The 27,291-nt window shown below is 47.0% G+C and overlaps 2 protein-coding genes across 9 annotated transcripts in view; both read left to right on the top strand.

The window, feature by feature from the left end:
* NAA16 (N-alpha-acetyltransferase 16, NatA auxiliary subunit) overlaps nucleotides 1–12,821 on the top strand; it is a 73,209-nt gene extending 60,388 nt beyond the window's left edge. For both annotated transcript variants that reach the window (XM_077344090.1, XM_077344089.1), the window contains 8 exons: nucleotides 2,394–2,522; nucleotides 5,353–5,566; nucleotides 6,481–6,674; nucleotides 7,399–7,507; nucleotides 8,934–9,032; nucleotides 9,696–9,839; nucleotides 10,774–10,871; nucleotides 11,124–12,821. In XM_077344090.1, the coding sequence (XP_077200205.1) occupies nucleotides 2,394–2,522; nucleotides 5,353–5,566; nucleotides 6,481–6,674; nucleotides 7,399–7,507; nucleotides 8,934–9,032; nucleotides 9,696–9,839; nucleotides 10,774–10,871; nucleotides 11,124–11,324 (1,188 nt within the window). In that variant the 3' untranslated portion in view covers nucleotides 11,325–12,821. The remainder of the gene's footprint in view (nucleotides 1–2,393; nucleotides 2,523–5,352; nucleotides 5,567–6,480; nucleotides 6,675–7,398; nucleotides 7,508–8,933; nucleotides 9,033–9,695; nucleotides 9,840–10,773; nucleotides 10,872–11,123) is intronic.
* Nucleotides 12,822–13,618: 797 nt separating this feature from the next.
* RNF212 (ring finger protein 212) overlaps nucleotides 13,619–27,291 on the top strand; it is a 31,336-nt gene continuing 17,663 nt past the window's right edge. The window contains exons 1-7 of one of the 7 annotated variants that reach the window (XM_077344112.1): nucleotides 13,619–13,752; nucleotides 18,075–18,136; nucleotides 19,285–19,359; nucleotides 24,462–24,518; nucleotides 25,068–25,106; nucleotides 25,638–25,699; nucleotides 25,801–25,884. In XM_077344112.1, the coding sequence (XP_077200227.1) occupies nucleotides 18,122–18,136; nucleotides 19,285–19,359; nucleotides 24,462–24,518; nucleotides 25,068–25,106; nucleotides 25,638–25,699; nucleotides 25,801–25,884 (332 nt within the window). In that variant the 5' untranslated portion in view covers nucleotides 13,619–13,752; nucleotides 18,075–18,121. Of the gene's footprint in view, nucleotides 13,753–13,876; nucleotides 14,061–14,322; nucleotides 14,531–18,074; nucleotides 18,137–19,284; nucleotides 19,360–24,461; nucleotides 24,519–25,067; nucleotides 25,107–25,637; nucleotides 25,700–25,800; nucleotides 25,885–27,291 lie in introns of those variants that run through there. The other 6 variants (XM_077344113.1, XM_077344110.1, XM_077344106.1 and 3 more) reach the window with 6 other exon arrangements.

Here is a 27,291-nt window from a genome sequence, read left to right as displayed (position 1 = left end):
CATCTTCAGAAATTCTAGGCTGTGGGCAGAGACTGAAGTGACTCTGCATGGACTACACTTCAGCACTGACTGCGAATTTATCTGAATAGGGGGAGAATTATGTAGACTTATGGCTATTTATTATCCAGTTATTTAGTGTCTGTTTTAAAATAATTTTATTCCCACTGTTTTATGGTTTATAGAGTGGCAGTTTTCAGATATGTTTGCAGTTTTTTTATATGTTCATGTTTCTAGTTGTGCTGCTTCTGTGTTCTTTATGGCCCCTCCTGTTCTTTGGCCATTGATTGGCCGGCTGCCGCTAGAAACTTGGCTGCTCCCTGCTTGTGTGTGTGCGTGTGTGTGTGTTCACAGATCATGCTTTAAGGCAGACGTGCTCAGACTGAAGAGCTGGGAGAGTGAGTGTGGATGTGGATTTATCTAGTTGGGAGGATCTCTTAAATCCATGCTGAGCCAGTCAGGGGAGAACAGAGCCTGGGCATTCGCTGGTTTATCTCCCTTCTGACCTTCCCAACCAAAGAAACCCTTTTAATCTCAAGCCGGCAGGTCAGCATTAGAGAGAGCAATTTCACCTACTTACTTTTTCTGTGTCTTTATTTGGCACTTCTTACAAACTGTACTGCTAAAATGCCCTGTGATTTTGAAAGCCTGTGATGGGCAGAGAAATGCACCCTCTGGTTATGGGGCATTTGATGCATGTGGCTAGATGAGCAAAATGGCCGCATCACCTCAGAAAGCCTCTCAGCCTTCTCTGCTTCTCGGTGGGAAGCTGCCACATTAGCTGCCATTTTCAAAGTAAAAAACAAAAAATAATTCCTCCTTAAACAAAACCTTTGGAAAAGAAGAAAAGCAATGTACCCATTTCGTTAAATCCCACCAGAGAATTCCAGCTGCTTCTCATTTTCTGTAGGTGGAAGTGGTCACAATAGTCCCTTAGAAGAGACACCAGAAGCAGCAGCATTGCCCTGTCTTTTAATACCACAAAACAGTGGGCAAGATTTCAAGCCCCTCCATATTGGGCTGTAGGGTTGGTACAAAAAGCAAAGCCAGCATGGGGTAGTGGCGATGGAATAGGACTAGGGCCTCAGATGGCTGGATTCATATCTTTGCTTAGCCATGGAACGTCACCAGGTAGGTAGGTAGGTAGGTAGGTAGGTAGGAAGGAAGGAAGGAAGGAAGGAAGGAAGGAAGGAAGAGAAAAAAGAGTGGGGAAAGGAAAGTAGGAAGGAAAAGAGGTGGAGGGAGGGAGAAAGGAAGGAAATGGAGAGTGAGGAAGAAATGAAGGAACTATTTGGGGGTTGTATGGAGGATCACCAACGGGCCACGCCAGCCCCCATGGAGCTGCTGTGAAGCTTTTTCTGTGTCCCCCTCCCCCCACATTTTGGAGCATGCAAAGGCCGCACTTGGTCCCATGGAGTTTGTGGGAGGGCTGGACCCCTTCTCCTACCCCCACCCCCAGGCTCTCAGGTGGTCATAGTGGCTATGTTTGGTGTCCAGGGACTGGACGACAGGCTGAGCCTCCTTTTTCTCTCCCAGCAGCCGCCGCCCCCCCCCCCCCCGGCCCAGCTTGCCTTTGGGAAGTGGGACAGCAGAGAGGGCTGTTTCTTCTTCCAGCAGGAAAGGGAAGGGGATGGCTGGGGGTGAGGCAGTCCCACCAATGGCATCCAGTTAAAGTGTGGACACTCTTGAGGACCAATCAGGCAGGGTGTGAGTTGTCTGTCATGCAGCTTGAACTTTATTATGGTTAAGAAGAGATAAAGCTATTATGATTAAAGATAAAAATAAGACGTGTGGAGGAGTAAATGTTTCCAGGCTTCCTGGGAAAGGTCCTAGTTTGTCCGTTATAGTTTCAAAATAGAGCACTGGAGAATGGTTCAGTGTGCATAATTAGTCTGGTCTAAACCCATTGACTTTAGTGGGCCTAAACTGGAGTAACTCTGAATAGGTTTGCGTTGATCATTAGTTTAAATAGTAGGTGGCATAAAACATGTCAATGTAGCATGAGGAAAATCTGGTCAAGAAATTCCTTACTTTACCAAATTGTAAGGTTAATTTTAGGTTACCTAATTGATAGAGTTCCATGGACAAAGGATCTTGGCTAGGGTTTTGTAAGTCGTTTGCTACAATTATACAAAGATTGTTCCTTAGATACAAAGACAAAGATTATCGGTCCATTAGGTGCGGGTCTGTTAGGAAAAAGATGTATAACGCCTTCTGCAATGTCACAAACAGTGAACACATTTTCTGGTGTCCTTCCAGATTGTGTGTTCAGAACCACAAAACACAACTGCAAGTTGCAAGGGAGAGTCCTTGTTTTGCATTTATTTTTAAAAACCCTTTAAATAAATGTGTTTATGATATTGACGCGAAAAATATTATTAATTTTTTTCAATCAGGAAGGAACGTCTGCAATGGAGAACCTCAATGAAATGCAGGGGATGTGGTTCCAGACCGAATGTGCTTTAGCTTTCCAGAGATTAGGAAAATACGGAGAGGCCTTGAAAAAATGCCACGAAGTGGAAAGGGTAAGTTAAACAGGCAAACAGACTGCTTCGTCCTGGTGAATGCTTTCTCTTCCAAACAGGCCAAAAAGCACCAATGCTTCCCAACCCAGCCCTTGTCCTTCCACCTGCATCACGGTGCATTGGGGATGCAAGATGCAAAATAATAGGCACAAACAAGCATGTTCTGAGCTACACGAAATCCCAATCGGTTTACCAGGGCGTCTATTCTGAGGAAGGAGTAGAGAGTGATGGGGCAGGTTGACCCCCATCCTCCGAAGTGGTTTGTCGCTGTTTTTTTGGCTTTGGATTGGCAACTGAATTTGACCCTCCAGTGAATGTTGTTGAAAAGGATTCACTTTAAAATGATGAGATAAATGGATTTTGCTACATTTTTTTAAAATGGGTGTTGTTGAAAAAACATTTTGCTTGACAGGAAAGGGAGAGAGAGGTTAACACACAAAGCATCATATTATGGTGGAAAGCCATCATAATAGGAATGCTACAAAGAAAGATTCACATTCATTTAAAAGAGGCTACAATGCAAAGCAAAGAGTCTTTGGGACTTCCAGTTGCTCAGGAGGGCCAAGAACAGGACACAGAGGCTAAGACCTGATACTGCTTCCTAGTACTGGCATGTGGAGATTCCCTTTAGTCAACATACCTAGCCACTGATCTTCCATGAATCTGTCTAATCCCCTTTTAAAGCCATCTATTCCTGTGGCCATCATTATATCCTCAGGCAGTGAATTCCGCACAATAATCACTTAATTGAATGCCCCGAAGTTCTAGTGTTTTGTGAAAGGGAGAAAAGGGTTTTTTGCTGTCCTCTCTATACCCTGTGCATCATTTTATACATCTCTATCATGTTCCCTCCCTTAAGGATCTCTTTTCTAAACTGAAAAAGTTCCAGGTGCTCCAGCCTTTCCTCATAAGACCAGTGCTCTAACCCCCTAGTCCAGCCTTTCTCAACTTTTTTAGCATTGAGAAACCCTGAAACATTCTTCAGGCTCCAAGAACCCTCCCAAGTGGCACAAACATGCAGGTTATGGTTGAGAAGCACGGCCTACCTGGGGTCCCTCCCCTTCCCACCCCCTCCAGGCCCATCAGTGGCCATTTTGAGAGGGGAGCATTACTATATATGGTCTTATCACAATTAAATATATATATATAAATTAACTCCCACCCATTCAGGAAGTGCTTCCAGGGCTGTCAAGAAGCCCCAGGGTTTCATTGAGAAAGCCGGCCCTATTAATTGGTTGCCCCCCTTCTGTACTTTTTCCAGCTCTGCGATGTCTTTTTTGAGATAGTGACCAGAACTGCACACTGTATTCCCAATGAGTGCACATTATAACCCCAAGGTCTCTTTCCCTCTCCGTCTTAGCAAATTCAGGCTCCATTAGTAAAGGTAAAGGTATTCCCTGTGCAAGCACCGGGTCATGTCTGACCCTTGGGGTGACGCCCTCTAGTGCAGCAGTCCCCAACCTTCTTGTAGTCGGGGACCACTTCCGAGGGTGGGAGAGAGCCAGCGGCCCAGCCACAGCAGCTGCACATAAACGCACATGCGCAGTTGCAGCACATGCACATTTTCACCACTAGGTGGCGCTAACGTGCATGCGCAGAACAGCCGTACGTGCGCGTTTTCGCCAGCAGGGGGCGCAAACATGCATGTGCGGCGGCTCCGCGCGTGCACGTTTGTGTCGCTGGCGGCCCGGTACCATGGTCTTAACGGCCCGGTATCGGGCCGCGGACCGGGGGTTGAAGACCCCTGCTCTAGCGTTTTCATGGCAGACTCAATACGAGGTGGTTTGCCAATACGAGGTGGTTCCCCAGTTGTTAACATTTACCCTACAGCAAGCAATCTGGGTACTCATTTACCCTACAGCAAGCAATCTGGGTACAGCAAGCAATCTGGGTACTCATTTTACCGACCTCGGAAGGATGGAAGGCTGAGTCAACCTTGAGCCGGCTGCTGGGATCGAACTCCCAACCTCATGGGCAGAGCTTCAGACAGCATGTTGGCTGCCTTACCACTCTGCGCCACAGGAGGCTCGATTCAGGCTCCATTAGCATGTGCTTAAAGTTGGGAATTTTTGTTCCAGTATGATTCACATTACACTACCCTATATTGTGGGTCATTTGTGACATTGTTGCCCATTTACCCAATTTGTGAAGATCTTCCTGGATCTCTTCACAGTCAGCCTTGATGCTTATCATCTTGATTAATTTTGTCATCTGCAAATTAGGGTACCTCCTGGCATCCACTAGGCCTATTATGATGGGATTATAGGCCTGAAGTCAGACTGCGGCCCTCCAGATGGCAAAGAACTCAGTGCGAATGCTGACTTGAAGCACAGCAGTGATGAAAAATTAATATTATATGGTCAGGATAATTAGGGTAGGAATTGAAAATAAAATGCCCTGTACTGCAGTGCCCTTAAATAGAGGTTATCAGTAAAACAGGAATTAATTGGAATTAGTTTTGTAGAGTGGGAAGAGGCCATGCAGGCCATCTAGTCCAACCCCCTGCTCAAGGCAGGATCAGCCTAAAGCTGATGCATTCATTGCAATGCTAAGAACAGGCATAGATTTCAGAGGAAGGGCTAAGTTTTGCCCAGGCAGCATTGAGGAGTATTTTGGGACGAGCTGTCCCTACAGTACAGAGATGTTCTCCAAGTGAACTGAAATAGAACGAGCCTATCAGCTCTTAAAATTTAAAACTTGCACAAAGTTGTTGTGGGTAGGAAGATCCAAATCCTTGAGCTTGGTCTGCTGGATCCTTCTGTTCTGTGTTTTGGTACCAATTAAAATATAAATATGTATTCTGAAAACGCTGTGTTTTCTGTTGTTGAAGCACTTCTTTGAGATCACAGACGATCAGTTTGACTTCCATACATACTGCATGAGAAAGATGACGCTGCGTGCCTACGTGGATCTCCTGAGATTGGAGGACATTCTTAGGAAACACGCCTTCTACGTCAAGGCTGCCCAGGCGGCCGTTGAAATCTACTTAAAGCTACATGACAGTCCACTAGCCAATGAAAGCAAAGAACAAGAAGTGAATTCAGGTATTTAAATGAAGTACAGCAAAATTAATCTGTATCTTTAACCATATTAAAGTTGAAGTGGCCTCACAGACAACTCACGCCCCACATGACTGGCCCTCAGGAGTGTCCACTCCTTCATTCTTGGCCAATGCCAGGTCTGTCCCACCCCTGGCCTCCTCCTCCGTCCTACTTGGAAGCAGAGCCAGCCCCCTCTGCTGGCCCACTTCCCAAAGGTTAACTGGGCCAGCAGAACAGGGTAGCTGAGAGGGAGGAAGAGGTTTGGCCTACCGCCCAGCCCCAACGCCTGGAACACAGCCTTTACGCCCACCTGAGATCCTGGGGGATGGGAGAAGAGGCCCAGTTTCCTTGAAAGCCTCATGGGACCTTTATGCTCTTCTGAGTTGTGGGGACGATGACACAGGAATGGCTTCCTGCCAGCCACATAGGTGCCAGTGTGGCCTTTCAGCTTTCCTGACCCTCCCATTAAGGGGGCTGCAGATGAAGAAAAGGCTACCCACCAACAACATATGGTCCAGGGTGACCTTTGGGCATTCCTCCGCATGCCCCCCTGATTGGGGGGGGGGGCACTAAAGAGTTCCTTCCTTCCTTCCTTCCTTCCTTCCTTCCTTCCTTCCTTCCCCCATAGGAATCAATGAGTAATGATGAACACTATCTTCTCTTCACTGTGAAAATTATTTATGCCTCCATTCTGCTTTTTATTTTTAACCAATTACCAATGCTGAAGAAGACTCGTCTTCTTATCTCAAGATTACTAAGTTTGTTTGAGTCTTTATTACATAGTTGCTTTCCCTCTGCTAATGAAAACTGCACTCCAACTGTATTCCCAGTTAAAAATGAAATCTAAAAACGTCTGAGTTTTTAATACATCCAGGACTTTGTATTCATCATATTAAAATACAGTCCCTTATCTGTAGAGAACCTTTCTGCCAAGGAACTAAAGAAGATGCTTAGTAAACAAAGACGCGCGCAGAAGAAAGCGAAGCTTGAAGAGGAGAGAAAGCATGCAGAAAGAGAGAGGCAGCAAAAGAATCAGAAAAAGAAACGAGATGAGGAAGAGGAAGAAACAAGTGGGCCCAAGGAAGAACTGGTTCCTGAAAAACTGGAAAGGGTATTCTCCAGCTCTACTTTTGCACATTTATATTGGGTGGTTCTCAACCTGGGGGTCGGGTCCCCTTTGGGGGTCGAACAGCCTTTGCATAGGGGTCGCAGCAGGGCAGGCAGCTTGGCTGGGAGGGGGCAACACCACTGTTGCTGCGAGATCGGCTGGTGGGACAAGAAGTTTTGGTACTTACCTTTAAGACCCTTTGCCTTCTGGGACCCACCTACTTGAGGGACTGCCTTTCGCCCTATGCCCCCCGCAGAGTTTATTGGTCATACCCGGCCCCCTGGAAGCACGTCTGGCCTCAACCAGGGCCAGGGCCTTTTTGGTCCTGGCCCCTGCCTGGTGGAATGAGCTCCCGGAAGAGCTAAGGGCCCTGCGGGAGCTTTCTGCGTTCCACAGGGCCTGCAAGACAGAGCCCTTCTACCAGGCCTGTGGTTGAGGCTGGTGTGCTAAAGAAGATCAAGACCCCCCTCCTGGGTTATTCTGTTGGCGGAATAAGATCAGCACCCCTCTTTCCACCCCGGAGGTGACAGGGGGTGAGATTTTTTAGTTGGTTTTTTTTGCCACTGTACATCTTGGTTTCCGTGTCTGGTCAAAAGAATAAGGAAACTCTTCTAGCCATTCCTTCAAAACGCTGCTGTGGTGTAAAGTTGTAGTAGATTTTATGTTTAGAAACTGTAATGTAGCCCTCTTAATGATGATGTAATTTGAATTTTTTTTAAAAAAACAGGCTGATAATCCATTAGAGGAAGCTATTAAATTCCTTACACCGCTTAAGAATCTTGTGGCAGATAACATTGACACACATCTGTTGGCATTTGAAATATATTTCCGGAAAGGTAATATATATGTCGTCATTAAACATTCTGTGGTGTGAGTGATCTTGTAACAGTTCCATACGTATATCTTGCTAGCTAATGAGTTTAGATTAATCTTCTGAGGGCATCATTTTATGTGCAAGTAATGAAGTATTTGTAGAAGTCTATTAGAAAGTACCAATACATTTATTTAATGGTTAACAGTAAAACGACACTTCAACATGCTGTATAAACATATTGGCTTGGATCCAGAAATGTGTGTATTGGAACAAGAAAGGTTTTCGTGCAGTTCCCCATGTGTAAGATTCTATACACTCCTGCATGCTTTCTTCCCCATTATAGGGTGCATAAATTGGTTCTGTAAGGCAGGGGTAGTCAACCTGTGGTCCTCCAGATGTCCATGGACTACAATTCCCATGAGCCCCCTGCCAGCATTTGCTGGCAGGGGGCTCATGGGAATTGTAGTCCATGGACATCTGGAGGACCACAGGTTGACTACCCCTGCTGTAAGGTCTTTGCAAGTGGAAACACAGGTGGAGCTACAATACATTTGACTTACTGCAAGCAGTTATTGCAAAGCTCCAACATAGTCGAAATTATATGCTGAATCCAACCATTTTTTCCATGTTGATGTTGCTTTCTGGCCGCATGTTAATGTACAGCCATCACCATATGTTTTGGGCATAAGAAACCACACACAGGATTATGCTGTACATCAGGGTTCCCCAAGCACGATGCCCAGGGAGGGACACCATCACTTCCCCTGTGGCCCACTTAGCTTTTCAGGAAGCAGAGTGGGACTATTGTGAGGCAGAGTTTGTTTTTGGCTTCCCTCATTCAAATAAACCCATTTCCACTGGAGGACGAGAGAGCAACTGGGCTTACCTGAATTGTTGTGTGCTTCCATTCCCCGTTTTGGGATTTCCTCCTACCTAGAAGGTGTGAGGAGGGGGGCATTCTCTTTCACTCCACCTCGAGTCGAATTTGGCTCTGCTCCTGTGGCAGACATTCTGTGGTGGTGCTCGCCGCCCCATCAAACTTGAAAAGGTGCCCACAGCCTCAAAAAGTTTGAAGACCCTTGCTCGAAATAATACAGGGGGTAGTGAGAGAGAAGCAGGATTGGATTTGTTGTTGTTGTTAGGTGCGGAGTTGTGTCTGACCCATTGCGACCCCATGGCTAATGATCCTCCAGGCCTTCCTGTCCTCTACCATTCCCCGGAGTCCATTTAAGTTTGCACCTACTGCATCAATGACTCCATCCAGCCACCTCATTCTCTGTCGTCCCCTTCTTCTTTTGCCCTCGATCGCTCCCAGCATTAGGCTCTTCTCCAGGGAATCCTTCCTTCTCATGAGGCGGCCAAAGGATTGGATTAAGACATCATAATATTCTCAAAATACAAAAAATTAAAGCAACATTCTAGTGTTGTCCTCTTGTGTTTTTCTACAGGGAAATTTTTATTAATGTTACAGTCCGTAAAAAGAGCTTTTGCCCTTGACCTCAACAACCCCTGGCTCCATGAATGTCTGATTAGATTCTCCAGGTGTGGTAAGTACAAAGAAACTTCAGAGGCTGTTTGCTGTTCCTTTAGCACCAGCATTGAGGCTTGGATACTTGGAACCAGTTTGTGCTGGAAACCCCAGGGAACATGTGACCTCTCCGCTTCCATTGGCACAAGAGGAGACTGAAAACCACTGGCTTTGTTCAGGGTATTCGTACTTAAGTCAAATCCGTAAGTGTAGATCAGGGGTAGTCAAACTGCGGCCTTCCAGATGTCCATGGACTACAATTCCCAGGAGCCACTGCCAGCGAATGCTGGCAGGGGCTCCTGGGAATTGTAGTCCATGGACATCTGGAGGGCCGCAGTTTGACTACCCCTGGTGTAGATGATCAGGGACACAGTGCAGGTGGGAGAGAAGTTTCACTTACCTGTTTAAAACTTGCCTCTGTTTGCATCCAGGAAAACCTTCCCAACTTCTTCCAGCTGTGCACAGTCAGGCTACCTGGCGTTGTGGCTCAAGAGTGCAAATGGTTTTTGTGAAGCATCCTTTAAATGCCTTAGTAACTATAAAGTTTAGTAACTATAAAGACTAAATGCCAACTCTTATATATAACCCTTCAAAAAATAAATTGTGCTTAGAGCAAGAAGGGGCAGTGAGCAACTGAGGAGTTTGTTAAGCAGCAATGTAAATATTCTTCTTGCATTTCTAGTGTCTGATCACAGCAATTTACCAGAAGTCGTGAACAAAGTCCTCACTCAAGAAATGCAGAAGATCTTCATCAGTAAGGATTTGGAAAGTTTTAATGAAGAATTCCTCAAACGCAAGCCTACCTCCATTCAGCATCAGCTCTCAGGTTGGTTTGCACTGGTGTAAAACTGTCTCTAGAGCCTGAGCACATCACACTGCAGTAGAGCGTGCCATAAAGGAAGACTCTGGCTGTCCACTCCGTCATCCAAGTGTCTGAAGACTCATCTGTCCAAGTCATTTTTAATTTTCCTCATGACACATCTTTAACTTAGACTTTCCAGAAGTAGTTTTTCCTTGCCTTCCTCTTCTTCCAGCAGTCTTCACCATCCCCCTCTCCCAAAAGCCTCTGTTAAGGGCTAGGAGACTCTCCTGAATAAAATGGGGGTGGGGGCCGCAGGGGGAAAAAAGGGACTTCAGCAGAATTCCCAGCCTTGCATAAATGGAACAAGCTTCAGAACTTGACTTGCCCCATTCATGGGGCAATCAAGGAAATAGAGGCACATTTTGCCCGATCTCCCCCCCCCCCCCCCAGGAGCAAAGGCTGCTCTGGCCCTCAGTGGATTCTTCCCAGATTGTTGCAGGGTCTGCTAGGGAGGGGAGGGCAGAAAAGACCTGCTTCCATGAGCACCTCCTTCCCATGGCCATCATGAGCTGTATCCTCCTGGCCTTTCCACCAGTGAGAGCGGAAGAGGAGGCCCACTGCAGAGGGCACCAAGGAGCATAAGACTCAGGTGGACAACAAGCCCTGTTGATTCAATGCTTCAGTGTGGAGATGAGCGGAAAAGGTGGTAGGATGCAGACAATCCCAACATCTTTGCTTTTCCTGACCGTAACATGTGAATATTTTCGTTTATCATTTTTGCCTTGCCATTGTTTCAAGGTTTTAAATAAAATTCCTCATGCAAGTTTTAGTTTTGAAAATGGAAGCCATTATATTGTTGTGCTGCAGTAATTCCAGTCCTCTCGATCTACGTCTCACTTCCAATAGCCCTCCGTATTGTCATCCTTGAGATGTGAATGTGCCTTACCTTCTCTTTCAGGTGCCAAAATGATGTATTTTCTAGATAGCTCCAGACAAGAGAAAGCAATTGCAATAGCGACGAGAGCAGACGAAACGATGAGAGACAAAAATGTGAAGGTAATAAATGGTCCCTGGTGACAGTAGACCGTCACGAAGAGCATTCCTTTGCACCTTGAGGTGGATGTGTAAGCAGTGTTTTAGGGGGTCTTTACTCAGCAGTGCCTGGATTTTCCATAGGCAACATATTTGGCTTTCTATGGAAAAAGAAAAAGGTGTGCTCAGGTGCTCAATGCAAGGAAGAGAGAACAATGGGGAGGGAGTTGTCCACACAACACTCCTGGCTAAAGTTGTTTTCTTATGTATCTTCAGACTCTAACGAAGGTTTTGGAGTCCTTACGAGATGGCAGCTTTGGAACCTGCCTCACCCAGGCTAGCGAATACCGGCTAGCATGCCACAAACTGTTCCCTTTAGCATCTGCCTTCCTGCCTCTCACAAACGAAGATGACGGTTGCTTTGCATCAGTGAATCATACGGCCCTTCATCATGAAGTGCTGTCTAATGAAATTTGAAACAGAACGCTGAAATATCTCTGTCTTCTCAACTGGTTGCATACAGATCAGGGTGTATTTTTCCTACAGATTATGATGAATTCAGACCTTAAAGCAGAGGCAACTGGATGAAACTTTACTGTGGTCTGAGCTCCTTGTCCTGTAGCAAGAGCTGCCAATACTGTTGTAAACATCTCTCTCTCTCTCTCTCTAATACTGCTCATGTTTATACTTGTACAGTTATGAATATTTTTACTGCAAATCATGGATGCTAGAAATTGATAGTTCATATAAATGTTGCACATGCAAACAATCTTCCGGAACATCTATCAGACAAGCAGAGCTGGTGAACCTGGGCGGTTCTCTGCAGAGTTGCTCCAGATTTCAGTGGGCTGCATAGGACTACACTGTCGGATGGATCGAACCCAACATGTCCTGTCCCTTGCTCTGTTTTCCACAGCTTTTTATTATTTTCCCCCCAAAGCATCGAAGTCCTAATTAGAGGCACTCACAGGGGTAGTCAAACTGCGGCCCTCCAGATGTCCATGGACTACAATTCCCATGAGCCCCTGCCAGCATTTGCTGGCAGGGCCTCATGGGAATTGTAGTCCATGGACATTTGGAGGGCCGCAGTTTGACTACCCCTGATTCAGAGTGTCGTATGGAAACAGTGCTCTTTAAATTGGGGGAGTGGCATTTTTAAACGGGTACTGTTATGAAAATCATCAGCCTACATTCCCCCAAACTGTTGATTTGAGCAGCATCTTTAGAGTTTTGAACGAATGCTTGCTGTCCGTGTTCATGTAGCCTCCCAGCTATCAGACTTTACTGGTACAGTCATAAACAGAGTCCCCCACTCTTTTAATCTCCTTGATTTCAGTTGATTTAGAAAAGTGTGACTCCATTTAGGATTGCAGTCCCAGGAGAGCAGCAACAGTTGTGAGTATTTCCAGGTCCTGGATTCCTTTTAATATGTTGCTGCGTTTCGATGTAAGGGACAGAGAACTCTAATTCTACTTCTGTTGAAATGCTGTTGCCTTGAAGTGCTGTGAAGTAAAGCATAAAAAGAAAAAGCAACTTAAACGAGCACAGCTAGCCTGGCTACAGATCAAAGCTGTTCTTTTTTTCCCTTTGTGCATTAACCTGAATGTACATCATGCACACATGTCCAAGTTCTAATTCAGCTGTCTTCATGAGAAAAACGGCTGTCCCCAATGACTTTATATGAACTATACTGTGGAACTTACAATATACTGTGGCTTGTACAAAAAATCCATTTTAAAATTCATTTGATCAGAACTAATAAAAGAGCCTGTTTGTTTTCTTTTACAGTTTATACAAATGTATCCATAATATTTCCTAGGCCCTGTGCAAAATTCAAAAAGGGAAATTTTATCAAAGCAAATGGTCATAATTAAGACGGTCAGCCATTTAGGATCAAGAATAGTTGAATGAAAAACCTTCTGTAAAATAATGCCAACAGATATAATGCTGTAATAAATTATTTTGTACACACTGGCTCTGGTTTTTATTTTATTTTTAGTAGCATGAATGTAAGTCTCATAATATCTTAATCATATAGTTAATCATAATATATTATCGTAATAGATTTCAGAATCTTCCTATTAGAATGTACAGCACGTAGAAATTAATCTGGTAGTTAAAACACCAAAGAGTCTTGTGGCACCTGAGTGCTCAGATGGAGCCCACACCCAAAGATGTTCTGGCACATGGACACTTATTTCACAAAGTACCAGGGAGTCTTTACATTGCCAGGTGACCTTTTGTCTTGGGATGGATATAAATGCAAAGCCGTGTGTTGTTTCCTGAGGAAACAACCTCCTCCTCATTTTTCATACACGAAAACTGGAAATCTGGGGGTTTGCTGCATTCTCTTGGAATGAGTACAATGGAGCAGTACAATGATTTCTCTTCCATGTGCATCCTGCTGAGTTGCCAATCTCCAAGAGAGGCCTGGAGATCTTCAGGAATCACAACTTGTCTCCAGATACCAGTTTCCCTAGAGAAAATGGCTGCGTTGGAGGATTTTCGCCTCACCTAAACTCTCCGCTATATCAAGGCTGGGAGGGCCGGGAAGACTGATGTCCAGCTGGGTGGGGAGCACTGCAGGCCCTGAGGCTGGGATGGGCCTGTCCCTGCTCCCCACCCGTGCCACTCTCTGCATGCAGGGACAGTGGGGAAAAGCACTCACCCCGGAGTCACTAACCCTTGGCCTGGTGAACTTCACACACACACACACACACACACACACACACAGAGGCATGTCATCTCAAAGTGCTCCTCTCCAGACTATAAAGATCATCTCTGCAGGGGGAAAGGAGACTGTGAGGCCCCACCTCCATGCCCCAGTAAACATTCCCAGTCCAGGGGTTCCCAACTTGTAGGTGGAGCCTGGAGATCTTCAGGAATTGCAGTTCATCTGCAGACTGTAGGGATCAGTTCCCCTGGCAAAATGGGCTGCCCACTGAGGCTCAGGAATGCCAGTCTCCGGGTGGGACCGGGGGACTCCTAGAACCATAGAGTTGGAAGGGGCCATGCAGGCCATCTAGTCCAACCCCCTGCTCATCGCAGGATCAGCCCTAAGCATCCTAAAGACTCCCTGGAATTGCAGGCCGCCTCCTGCCTAAGGAGCCCTTGCAGGAAGGGGCTGCTGATGCCCTTCGACCTGGGGCCGCGGGGCTCCCAGTGGGGCGTTGCCCCCCCCCGAGAATTGCAGGTCGCCTCCAGGCAGCAGAGGTCAGAGGCCCTCGAGAACACCTGGGTGTGTTGCGGGGGGGGGGGGGGTGCGTGCACGGGAGGTGCAGATGCCAGCCTCCAGGTGGGCCCGGGGGATGAAACCGGCTGCTCTGCAAAGGGAACTCCGCCGCTGCCCTGCCCTGCCCTGCCCTCTCCGCCTTCAGGCCCTTCCCTCCCCCCCGCCCCCCCCCGAGCAGGGCCTGCGCCTCGTGGCCCCCAGGGCGGGAAGGACGCCCCCTCCCCCCACCCCCCCCCCCCTGCGGCCATGGCGGGCGCGCTCTCGTGCAACGGCTGCTTCCAGAGGCCCCGCGGGGGCGCCGGCGCCGGACTGCGCCTCACCAGCTGCGGACACCTCCTGTGCCCGCCCTGCCTGCCCCCCGCAGGTACCCCCGAAGGTGCCCCCCCCGGAGGAACGGACCCCGCCCGCCCGCCTCACGGGAGGACTCTCATCCCCCCCCCTCCTGCCCCAGGTGAAGGTTTGGTCCACCTCCCAGACCCCTCCAGCCCACCTGGCCTTTAAAACTCGCCCAGGCCTCTCCTGCGCCGGCAGCCCACTCCTCCTGGGGGGGGGGGGGTCCCGCGGGGAAGTCCCGGGGCTTCCTCAGCACTCCAGAAGAGGGGCAGGGCTGCGGCGATGGGACGCGGGCCCCGCACCAGAGGAGTGGCCTCTGCTGAGCCGCAGCAAGGGGCCCAGGGGGGCGGGGGGGGGCCCTGTGGCAGGTAAGTCCCCCAAAGCAACTGCTTTTCCAGCGGGGGGGGGAGGGGTCTGTGTGGACAGAGCCCCCAGCCCCAGGAGCAAGTCGCCCTGCCAGGCTGAGTCACCTGGAGAGGCCGCTCTTAAATGCTAAAAGAACCCTGCCCTCCCCCCCTCCCTTGAGTGGCAGGCCAAACCTGGAAGGTAGCTATAGCCACGGAGTGCATTTCTTTCGTAAAGCTACAGGTACTTCCTCTGTGATGGTTCTTACACATCCTGTGCTCCTTTCTCTTGCTCAATGCCATTATGCAACACAAACTAAGTCCAGGGGCACCTATAAAACCAACATTTTATTCAGATTATAAGTTTTCATGTGCAGGCACACTTCTTCAGATACTTCGGATACCTTGCATTATCACGAGTGCAGGGTGAACACAATTGAGTGTATTGACTATGAAGATCTTGGGAGGCAGCTGAAACAAATGGGGTCACAAGTGGTTTTTCTCTTTGATTCTACCTGTCGGGGGAAGAGGAATGAGTCAGGAACTGAAGATAATAGAGGTGAACCCCTGGCTGTGTTGGTAGTGGTGGCAGGTGGGATTTGGATTCTGGGACCACGGGATAAATGTTCAAGAAGAAGGCCTATTAGCACGTGATGGCCTTTACTTATCAACATTAAGTTGGGGAGAGTTGGTATAGGAGTTAGGAGCACTGGCTTCTAATCTGGCAAGGTGGGTTTGATTGTCTGCTCCTCCACATGCTGGGTGACCTTGGGCTCGTCACAGTCCTGATAAAGCTGTTCTGACTGAGCAGTAACATCAGGGCTCTCTCAGCCTCACCTCCCTCGCAGGGTGGCTGTTGTGGGGAGAGAAAGGGTAGGAGATTGTAAGTCTCCTGGTAGAGAAAAAGCAGCATATAAGAACCAACTCTTCAAGTTGGGGAAGAATGTGTCTGGCAGGTCTCTAGATGTGTCCTGTTTTCAAGAAGTAATTTTCTTCAGTGGTTGTCCTCTCTTAACCCATTTCAGTTGGGCTTCCGGCCTGAACATGGGGTGGAGACAGCGCTAGTCCCCTTGACAGACAACCTCTGACGCCAGGTAGCCCGGGGCGGGTCAGCGCTGCTCATACTATTAGATCTATCAGCAGCGTTTGACACAGTAGATCACGAGCTCCAAGCTCACCACCTAGCTGATACCAGAATAAGGGGAATGGCCCCCTGAATTCCTTCCTCCGGGGCCGCAGACAGAGGGTAGTGATAGGAGAGAGAGTATCTAACCAACACCAGCTCACGTGTGGAGTCCCACAAGGAGCAGTCCTCCCTCTTTATGCGCCCTCTGACTCAGCTGGTACGGAGGTTTGGGCTGGGTTGCCACCAATATGTGGATGACACCCAGCTCTATCTCCTGATGGATGACCACCCTGACTCTCCCCCAGAACCCTCAGCCAGATGTCTGGAAGCAGTGATCAATCAGAGTCGCCTGAAGCTCAACCCTGCAAAGATGGAGGTCCTCTGGTTGGGTAGGAAGGGACCATGGGAGGAAGTGCGTCTGCCCACCCTGGATGGTGTGCAGTTCTCACCAGCGCACTCCGCCAGGAACCTGGGCGTGATCCTGGAGGCTTCCCTTACAATGGAGATCCAGATCACTAAGGTAGCGCGGCTAACAATCTACCACCTCCACCAAGCCAAGCTACTAGCGCCCTACCTGGACCCAGAGCACCTAGCCACAGTGATCCACGCGACGGTCACCTCTAGGATGGACGTCTGCAACTTGCTCTAGGCAGGCCTACCCTTATCCTTGATCTGGAAACTACAACTGGTGCAGAATGCTACGGCCAGGATTCTCACGAAAACATCATGGAGATCCCACATCCGGCCAGAATTCCAACAACTTGGCTGGCTCCCAGTTGACTTCCAGATTAAGCTTAAGGTTTGGTAATCACCTTTAAGGCCATACGCGGTTTGGGCCCAGTGTATCTGAGAGACCGCCTCTATGCCTATACCCCTAAAAGAGTTTTACGCTCCACCACCTCCAACAGGCTGCAGATCCCTGACCCCAGAGAAGCACGTCAGACCTCAACAAAGGCTATAGCCTTCTCGGTCCAGGCCCCCACCTGGTGGAAAGAGCTCCGTGAGGAGATCACAGCCCTGCCCAAACTTCCGCAGGGCCTGCAAGAGGCATTCGCTTGAGGCCGACCGACTTAGAACACCTGCGGAATGCGGAACCTTGAATTAGTAGCGTTTGCTACATTTAAGTCATGCGGAATGGCCCTGTATGTTATCCCAATCTTCAAAAAGGAGGAGAGATGACCCAGAAACTATAGACCACTGAATCTGACCTCAGTTTGTTTATTTATAATAATTATATTTATAGGCTGCCCTTATTGAACCTTATTACTATATGCTAATACAGTGTAGGGTGCAGTAGTTTGCAGCCGTTTCACACTAATATTAGGTGTATTTGCAGTTTACTTGTAGAAACTCAAGACATTTATATTTTTAAATCCTATAAATATGCCACTTACACAGTTTTATATGCTAAATTATACATGACAGCAGCAAAATAGATTTGTTTGATGGGAAATTAAGTATTGCATATAAAATATCCCCCCCCCCAAGTTCCCCACCTCCACCACTATGGCTTCAGAATTTTCAGATATCATATAACACTAGTGATAACGTTGTCCAGGAAATATAATTAAATCTGGAAATGCCATAAAAGTCAAGCTGAGGAATGAAACACCGATTTATATAAAGAGCTCGTTGATACAGATTTATACCTCGTTCATGTGGGAACCTGTTTGGTTCTAATCAAGAAGCCTCCAATCTGGAGAACCAGATTTGATTCCCCACTCTTCCACCTGCAACCAGCTAGGTGACCTTGGGGCTAGTCATAGTTCTCTCAGAGCAATTCTGTTAGAGCTCCCTCAGCCCCACCTACCTACCAGGATGTCTGTCGGGAGAGGAAAGGTGTTTGTAAGCCACTTTAGGACTCTTGTGGTTGGCTTGCATGACTGATTTTCCTGGCTGTGTCAAGCCACACCTGCAACACAGACTTGCCTGGGTGCTGCTGGACTCAGTTGTGTCGGTCCTCTGGCTTGGGGGAGGGCAGCAGTGCCAAGTGGGAAGTGCCTCCGTGCGTGCCCTGGGTCCCAGGCAAGACCATTCATTGGTAAATACAACATTTGTTTAACCTGCAAGCACCATGTCTCCACAGACGTGGGTTTATGAAGTTTTCACTGTACTAGTTAACGATTGCAGGCATAAGAATGCACATTTGCCAGTTAAAATGATACCTGCTCTTCTTTGTTTTTATCTTTCAGGTCAAAAAGAAGAATGTGTGATTTGCAGAGCTCCCTGTTGTACAATAATGCTTTCAAATGAGGTACAGAAAAAGTTGCCCTGTATTCAGAGATTGATATTTGATTGGTTGCTGAGATGTAAAGTTTTACAGGTATTTGACCCTACGGAACTAGTGTAATTCAACCAACCACAAATAAGAACACAGGGCTAGAACCCAGTATCGTAAACATATCTGTAATTAGACCCTGGCTGATACAGTTGCCAGCCACCAGGCAGGGCATGGAGATCTCCCAAAATGACAACTGATCCCAGGCTACAGAGTTCAGTTTCCCTGGAGAAAATAACTGCTTCAGAGGGTGGACTGTGTGGTATTATGTTCCACTGAGGTCCCTTCCCTGTCCAAACTCTGTCTTTGGTCCCCTAATTCTCTGGGAATTTCCCAGCCCGGAGCCAGCACCTCTAGCTTGGGATTCAGTTTTTCCAGCCTTGCACTGGTATCAGGACACTATTGCAGATTCAGCGCAACCTGGAAGCATACCCAGGAAAGCCATATTGTGTAACAAAGCCCCAGTAGTAACTGGAAGGAGGATTATCTTGGTAATGAAGAGCTCTTAAGCTGGTCTGCGTTTACCAGGGAGATGACAGTTTAAATGATTAGGCATGTTATTTCCTTGGATTGTGTTTGTGCATGCCAATGAAGGTTTTCTGAGTCTGATTAGGCATGCCGAGAACGTCATGGTGAACATGCTCTCCGGTTGAATGTACCTTATTCAAACTGCCTCATTTACATGCAAGGCAAACCCTCTCTTGGGGCACCTTGATTTTCCTTGGAGAAATTAGGAGTGAAAGCAGTACTGTGTTGATCATCTTCGGGTCTGCAACTTGGGGCTGCTTTCCGCCTCTTCTTGTTAACTGAAGAAGCAGCACCATGCCTTGTGTTCATAAGTCATCCAGACTTGTAGAAACCTTGCCATTCTCCCCCTCTAAGATTAAATAGAACGATTTGTGCTTGCTCAGTCAGTGGCAAGTGTTCAAGGAATGGTCATGAAAACTGATTGCAAGATTAGCCATGTTTGTGGGCAGGCACTAAGTCACTGAGCAGTAAGTTCAGTGGGGCTTTCTCCAAAGTAAGTGAATAGCATTGCAATCTTATTTCTATAGAATTTCTAATTATTGATGTACTTTAAAGTAATGAAGATCCTCAGTAATGTTTACTTTATTTCACTGCAGATGAATTCTGATATGCAGGCACTGTTTATGGGAATAGACGGGTTGTGCCGAAAATATTCTAAAGAAGTCTCACAAGTGAGTAACATGTGAACAGATTTGAATGATTTGTCATGGGCAACATATGGGGCCAGGAGTCCCCATCCTTTTTCAGCTTTTGGGCACCTTTGAAATTCTGACACAGGGTGGTGGACACAACTACTAAATGGCTACCACAGAAGATAGAGTCAACAATGAGATGGTGCAGAAATCTAATATTGGTTCTTCAACATTTCAGGCAGAAGTTCTGTTTAGCAGACTTCTTTTATAAGATGAACATATGATTTAAAAATATTGTCTTATATACACCCAATTGTGACAGTTGATTTTGAAACAACTTCTAAAAAACACTGCACAGCCAATCAAATCTCCAGTGGCCACTCAGAAGCCCTGCTGGACAAAAAACTCACCTGGCCCTGGCCACTTTCTAAAAAGACTTGGGCATCAGGAAAGGTGTCAGGGGACACCATGGTGCCCATGGGTGTCATATTGGAGACCCCTGTACTGGATGATAAATTAATCATAGCATTAGCATCTGTTAGAAATCCAAGACTGGGACCCCCTGGGTTATTGCTCCTTGTCCCTTGAGTAGTACCTATCCCTGTGGGTCCTGGAGGTTATATGCAGACAAAATAGACATTTAAAAGTATTTAAAGTGTTATTAAAGGATTTAAGAAGATGTTTTTCCACAGCTCTGTGATCAATTTTATTCATTCATTCATTCATTCATTCATTCATTCATTCATTCATTCATTCATTAGATTTTTAGCCTGCCACTCTCCGGGGACTCAAGGTGGGGTACAATATTTAAAAAACCCATAAAACATCATAAAAACCCCATCCCGTAACAACAACAGAGCATGAATCAAAAAGATAAAACAAGATTAGTGGTGTAGTCTCTCCCCGCACCCCTGCAGCCATTCACCCCGCTGGGTGGGGTACACTAGGCATTACCGCATAGCCTGAGGAGAGGCCCCATTCTTCCTAGCCCTGACCTCAATCAGAGACCTGGCTGAAGAGCTGCCTGCAGAACTCTGATAGCTCTGCCAGCTCTCTTGGGAGCTCATTCCTGGGTCGAGGCCAGGTGTGTACTTCCGTAGGGCCAGGCACCTCCAGTAGATTAGCACCAGCAGAGTGGAGAAATCTGTGTGGTGCATAAAGAGCTAAGCGGTCTCTCAGGTAGGCAGGGCCCAAGCCACAGATGGCCTTAGTGAGCACCAAAACCTTGAACCTGATCTGGGCCAGGACTTGCAACCAATGCAGCTGCCTCAGCACAGGCTGGATGTGGGCCCTCCAAAATGTACCAGTGAGGACCCTAGCAGCTGCATTCTGCACCAGCTTGACTTTCTGGGTCAAGGATCTGCATAGTAGATCTGCATAGAGCGAGTTGCGGAAGTCCGTTCTAGAGATAACCATTGAATGGATCTCTCTGGTTAGACAGTCTGGGTCAAGTTAAGTCCCAGCCAGGGTGGGTAGGCATGCTTCCTGGTCTGCAACCTTTCTGCCCAGCCCCAGGAACTCCATCTTGGAGGGGTTGAGGTTCAGGCTTCCAAACATCTGACAAATGTATCTGAGGGAAAGTCCGGGTGGCCATCCATGAAGAAATAGAGCTGTGTGTCATTTACATATTGGTGACACTCCAGCCCATAAATTTGGACCAGCTGTGCCAGAGAGCACATGTTAAATAATGTATCTTAGAGTACCACTCCCTGTGGGATCTCACAAGGGAGTCAATAAGGGCATGAGAATTCCTCCTCCACTGCCACCCTCTGTGTCCAGTTCCAGAGAAAGAAGCACAGCCATTGAAGGGCCGTCCCCCAAATCCCGACCACAGCGAGGCGGTGGGCCAACGGTGGCCACATCAAACATGGCCAACAGATTGAGCATCACAAGGATGGCTGAACCTTCCCGATCCAGCTGGTCCCGGAGATCATCCACCAAGGCAGCCAACACCATCTCCACCTTGTGGCCAGGACAAAAGCCTGACTGGTTGAGGTCAAACACCAAAACTTCCTCCAAATGTGGCAGGAGCTGGTCATCAGCTATGGCTTTCAAGGCAATCTTTAAGAAGTGCTCTCACTACGTAGTTAAAATGCCACAATCAGATGAGCATGATAGATGCCTTTTGTATCCCAGAGAAGTGCATAATGTTACTGCTTGTTGAATCTCCCAAAAATGTCCGCCTCAGGCTTGGTCAGAGAGATCCTCCTGTTGAAGACATGCATTTGGGAGGCCTTATCCACTCTCCCCCCGCCCCCCAACAGCTGAGTCCACTCCAGTATCTCCTGGCGCCGTCTGTTCGTTCTGTTGCATCTCTTCCCACATCAGTTCCGACACGGCCCAATAAGCGATCAGTTTCAGCTATTCTGTCCCTGGCCCCAGTAGCCTCCGAGGACAACGTGGAATCGGACAAGGGGTCCCGTTCAGCTGAACCACCATCTAAGAAGCCGAAGAAATCAAAGAACAAGGATTGATGTCGATACTGAGATCCCAGCCCAGTCCTTGATCTCAAAGATGCATACTTTCATACTGCTGTCCACCTGAGGGTCACGTGTGCGTCGAGCGGGAATCTGCACGCATGTGCACCATGTTGAGGATGGAGTGCCCTCTATTGGAGATTAGCATGAAAAACTCTCCTTATGCCCCCCACATAAGTCGGACCAGAACCAATGGGTTGAAATTAATTCAAAAGAATTTTCGGCTAAACATCCGAAAGAAGTTCCTGACAGAGCAGTTTCTCAGGAGGTGGTAGATTCTCCTTCTTTGGAAGTTTTAAGCAGAGGCTAGAAGCCATCTCACAGAAATGCTGCTTTTATTAACTTAGGCAGAGTGTGAGTGGGTGGCCAGGAAGGGGTGTACTGATGTTTGTCTCCTGTGGCCCTTCCTTGCATCCCCAGGGGATTGCTGATTGCCACTGTGGGATGGGAGGGGATTTTTCTCCAGGTCAAGCTGGATACTGGAGATATTTGGTGGAGGGTTCACTTGGGCATGAAATTGGGATCACCATGGGGGGGGGGGGGCAGGTAGTTCCTGCATTGTGCAGGAGGTTGGACTAGATGACCCTGGAGGTCTCTTCCAACTCTATGATTCTAGGGATAGAGAAAAGGAGGGAAGGAGAAAGAAAAAGAAAGCAAACAAGGAAGTAAAGAAGACAGAAAAAAGGAAGGAAGAGATAATGAGAAAAGATGGGAGGAAGAAGGGAAGGAGGGAGGGAGGAAAGGGATAGGCAATGAAGGTAGGAGGGAGACAGAAAAAAGGAATGGAGAATGAGAGATGGGGGGAGAAAGAAAAAGAAAGGAAGTGAAAGGGAGGGAGAAGGAGAAAGGAAGAACAGAAGGAATGAGGACAACAAAGAAAGGAAAAATAGAAGGATGTAGGAAGAAGGAGAGGAGAAAGAAAAAAGGGAAGAAGGAAGTTAGGAAGGAGGTAGGGAGGGGGAAGGAAGGAAGGAATGGGGACAAAGGTAAAAAGTGAGAGGGAGTATGGATATATTTGTTTTAAATATATATATATATAGATGCTTTGTGTAGTATCTTGCGGAGAGTAGCCAGTGAAGGATTAGTACAGAAACCCACGTGGGAGCAATCAGGAACAAGGTGAAGGTAGAGGGGTCCAGAAATGGAAGGGAGAGAAATGATATTTTAAATGAGGAAGAGGACAGGGCTGGGGCCAAGGAGACAGGACCCTGTAAGAGAAGGAGAGGACCGCTGACTGAGGTCCAGGAGGTGATAGGAATCAGGAAGTGATAGCTAGGAGCCTGGGAAAGATTGCTGGAAAATCTCAGACCTTGCCGTTGTCAGAATGAAGTCAAATAAACCTATACAAGAGAGAGAACTATGACGACAGCCCTCAGCCTTTCTACAGGATAAAGGAAGCTCTGTCAAGAGAGGGGCTGTCAGAGGGCTGAAGAGGTCTGTGACAACTGCAAATGAACTCAGGTGAGAGACTTTGGTCAACAGGCAAGCCAAATAATTTGCTGTAGAGTGGCAGCATAGGCTTAGTTGATCCTGGGGAGACATCTTGTGGTGAGAATGGAGAGTGACTAAAGAAAAGAGCACATGGACTGCAGTACTTGGGCAATTTGCACACATCAGTAAAAATAGCAGTTTGCCAGCTGAATGGCAAAGCACTTAATTTTATCGTGCCTCCCAGCCCCTCCTCACCTTTTTTCTGTCTCGCCTTTGTCTGCCATCTTTTCATGTGTCTTACACTCCACATCTGATGCTGGAAATGGCGGAAGAAAGCAATGCGTCTTATATGTGTTGCACTTCCACCAGTCAATCAATCCAGGCAACCAATCGCCTTTCTTCATATTTTAAAGGTCCTGCGATGCCCGCTAATTTTTTTATTAAAACTTCAGACTTCTCCGTTGAAATGCCCATACACAGAATCATAGATGCATAGTGCTTTTTGAATGCCACCCCTTATGGGATTACGAGTCCTTTGATACTTTTAAAAATTAATCTCGTTCCTGATTTTTTTTGGGAGGTGGGAGAAAACTTTAGAGAGGCACACTTTGTGTTACAACTTTGAAAAAAAAATTATCTCTGGCATCGCCTGCATGCTTGTTCACCTATTCGTTGCTCCAGGAAGTTAGCCATTTTAAAAAAGAAATTCCCATCCCCAGGAACAAGAGAGAGAGAGAGGCGGGTGCGAGGGCAGGACGAGGCAGGCACCTTTAGCACGTTTGAGCTTCCCTCTGCTGGTTGCCTGCTGCTTGCTCTCTCCAAAACTGGTGTGATGGTGCAGAATATGGTTGGGAAGCAGAACTGTGTACATGCCCACCCAGGGCCCCTTCCCATTCCCTCCAGCCCCATCATTGGCCCTTTTGGGAGGGGGTGTGTGGGTTGACATGACTGTATATGGTCATATCACTCTGTAAATGTTTTATCGCATTAAAAATATACAAAATTAATTAACTCCCACCCATTCAGGAAACCTTTCCAGGGCTGTCAGAAAATCCTGGTTGAGAAAGAACTGGCCTATACCTTGGGAGGGTCAAAGCTGGATTGCAAACTTTAAGAGAGTTTAAGAGTCTGAAGAATTACATTAGGTTTAACATTAGATGGTGGTGTTCTAGATGTTTATTGTATCAAAATGTCTTAGCATGATTAATAATGCCTTCTTTTCTTTATTTGTAGATTTCACAATTCCAGGAAAAACACAGAGGGCATTTATTAACTTACTACAAGGAGAAGGTACTCTTGACTCATTGCTTTGAATGTCTGGGGAAAAGTTCAGTGGAAATTACACTTACCCTTATTTTTCATGTATTGCTAAAATAATATATCTTTTAATAAACCAGCACATTAGTAGGAAAGTTCTATTAAATGTCTCTTCTGACAACAAAATCTTTATATAGCGTCCAACATTTTGTGCATGAAATTGTACACTATTGCGTCAATAGATGAGGTTACAGACAGGCTGCTTTAGCCAAGCAGTACAGTCTGCCTGAGAATGGCCAGCCCAATATCACCCAGGCTCACCCGTGCCAGAAGCACAAAGCAAGAACAAAATCTTCATGCGAATAACATGAAGTGCATTGTGTATGCTGTACTGTATAAATAGGTGCCATTTTATAGCTGAAGAACACTGGTGCACAGTAAAAAGCAGTGGTTTATTCTGTTTAAAAAGCTGCCAGTACTGATATCTAAGACTGCACCCAATTGCACCAATTCTGACCTTCGTTTGCAGAACCCCACTAAGCAGTTCCTGACGGTCCCCTCTCTCTTTCTTTGGCTGAGCAGGGCAGCCTGGCATACAAGGATCCTCCCAAGGTACCAGTAGTAAGTACCAGCGCGTACTGTCACAAAACGGCTGATCTTTCTCCAAGGCCCTTCCCTGCTGGAAGAGAACAGTGTTTTTTCAAACATTTCTCACATCCCTTTAGTTGCTGGGGCTTCCTACAGAAGAGCAACCATTCCCAGCAGGTCCAGGCCTCCCATGAAGCCCACTTGCTATTGCTCTGTCTTTCTCTTTCTATAGCCTGTTTAGTGCAGCCTCCTAGTATGAGTATTGCCAGGCAGGTGTACTGAGTTAAGTTCTGGTGCTTGCACCTGACCCTCCCCTATTAGGAAGACTGAAGTCTAGGAGGAAGTGATCTTGCAGTGGTTTTGATAGAGTCCAGGGGCTAATATGCTCTAGGATAAGATTACCTGACAACACCATTCTGTACCCCTCTGTGAGACGTTTTTCCAAGATGGCGCTATAGATGCTTGAAAGGCATAATATGATTAAGACAGTGAGATCTTTTTTATCAAGATGTAAGTGGGCTACAAAGAAAAGTCTTACCAAAATGGTTCCATTATTTTGCGCAGATTACAGAATTGGACAGATATCGGAAAGCAGCACAGCAAAGGCAGCATTTGCATCAGCAACAGTGAGACGCATTTTATTATTAACATGACAGTTACATTTTGAACTTATTTGTGCACAATATTTTTGTATGAGCTACAGTTAATTCCTTTAATTACCATGTAGAAAAAGCTATGAGCCAGTCAACAAAGGTGGCGAAGTAGAGCAGTTACTGAACAGGGGAGAATACTGGGCCAGCAGGGACAAAAGGTAGGGAAAAAACATCCCCCCCCCCCCCAAATAACACTGATGTCCATAAATAAGCAATCACAACTATGTTTGTTTACTTAATTTATAGTTCTGCCTTTCTTATGGAGACTGGAGGCAGATTACACAGTGTAAATGGGTGTAATTAATAGGATGAACTAGGATTTTAAAAATTGCAATAAAAATTATCTTCCCCGAAGGCTTAGAGCAGCCCTCAGCATTCTATAAAATACATAAATATAAATTCATTAAAAACATTTTAATCCACTTAATTTCATCAGAGGCATATCAAGTTGCCACCTTCTCTCTGGTGGGAGAGAGGGAAACATAAAGTGCATTCTCGGTATTGGCAGAGATTTTAATAGTCAGAAGTTGTTAAATGCTTTCAGCAGGGAGGCCAGATATTGTGAGAGACAATTTTACGCCTCCGTGATAGGCTTGGTGGAAGAGCTCTGTCTTACAGGCCCTGTGGAATCATTTAGCGTCATGCCAAGCCCTGACCTTGCTTGGAAGAGCATTCTTCTAGGCTGGGGCCACAGCTGAAAAAGTCCTGGTGAAGGCGAACTTAATCTTTCTGGGACTGGGGAACTGAAGCAAATTCTGTGGGCTCGATCTTTAGCTCCTTAGAGGAGGCGATATGTCAAACGATGTAGTAAGAGCTGGTTAATACATACAGAGTTGGTTTTTATATCCACTGTTCACTACCTGAAGAAGTCTCAAAGCATCTTACAATTACCTTTCCTTCCTCTCCCCACAACAGACACCCTGAGAGGCAGGTGGGACTGTGAGAGCTCTGACAGAACTGGTCTTCGAGAACAGGACTATCAGGACCATGACTAGCCCAAGGTCACCCAGCTGGCTGCATGTGGAGGGGTGGGGAATCAAACCATTCACCAGATTAGAATCCGCCGCTCTTAACCACTACACCATTACACAAACCGTACTCAGTAGCACAATGTATGGTTTTGTTCTTTTTGTAAAAGCACCTTCCTGGACCAAATTAGGAATGTGTATGAACCAGACAAAAAGCAGTTCAATTCGTGGTCCGGGTTGCGTTTCCAAACTGAATCTGAATTGAGCCTGAACCCAAATGGCCTAGGATAAATTGAGCCAGTTCTGTAAGTTTGGGATGTAGAAGAATGCTCCCTGGGGTCCTAGAGACTCCATACTTGTAGGGAATCTGACTGACTCCCCAGGCTTGCCCCCCTTCCACAGACAAGGTGATTACAGGGCAGGGCCACCCTGATCTCCCTCCCTGATCAGGCTCAGAGCCACCCCCGGGCCCACCTTCCGTCTGCAGGTGAGCCGATTACAAAGCAGGGCAAACCTCCCTGCTCTGTCTAGGCCCGGGAGCCCCCTGCACAACAGACTGCCTGGGCCCACACCCTCAGCAGGCAAAGCGATTACAGG

The sequence above is a fragment of the Paroedura picta genome, chromosome 6 (genome assembly GCF_049243985.1).
Source record: "Paroedura picta isolate Pp20150507F chromosome 6, Ppicta_v3.0, whole genome shotgun sequence".
NCBI lineage: Eukaryota > Metazoa > Chordata > Lepidosauria > Squamata > Gekkonidae > Paroedura > Paroedura picta.
This window is presented reverse-complemented; position numbering and strand designations above follow the sequence as displayed.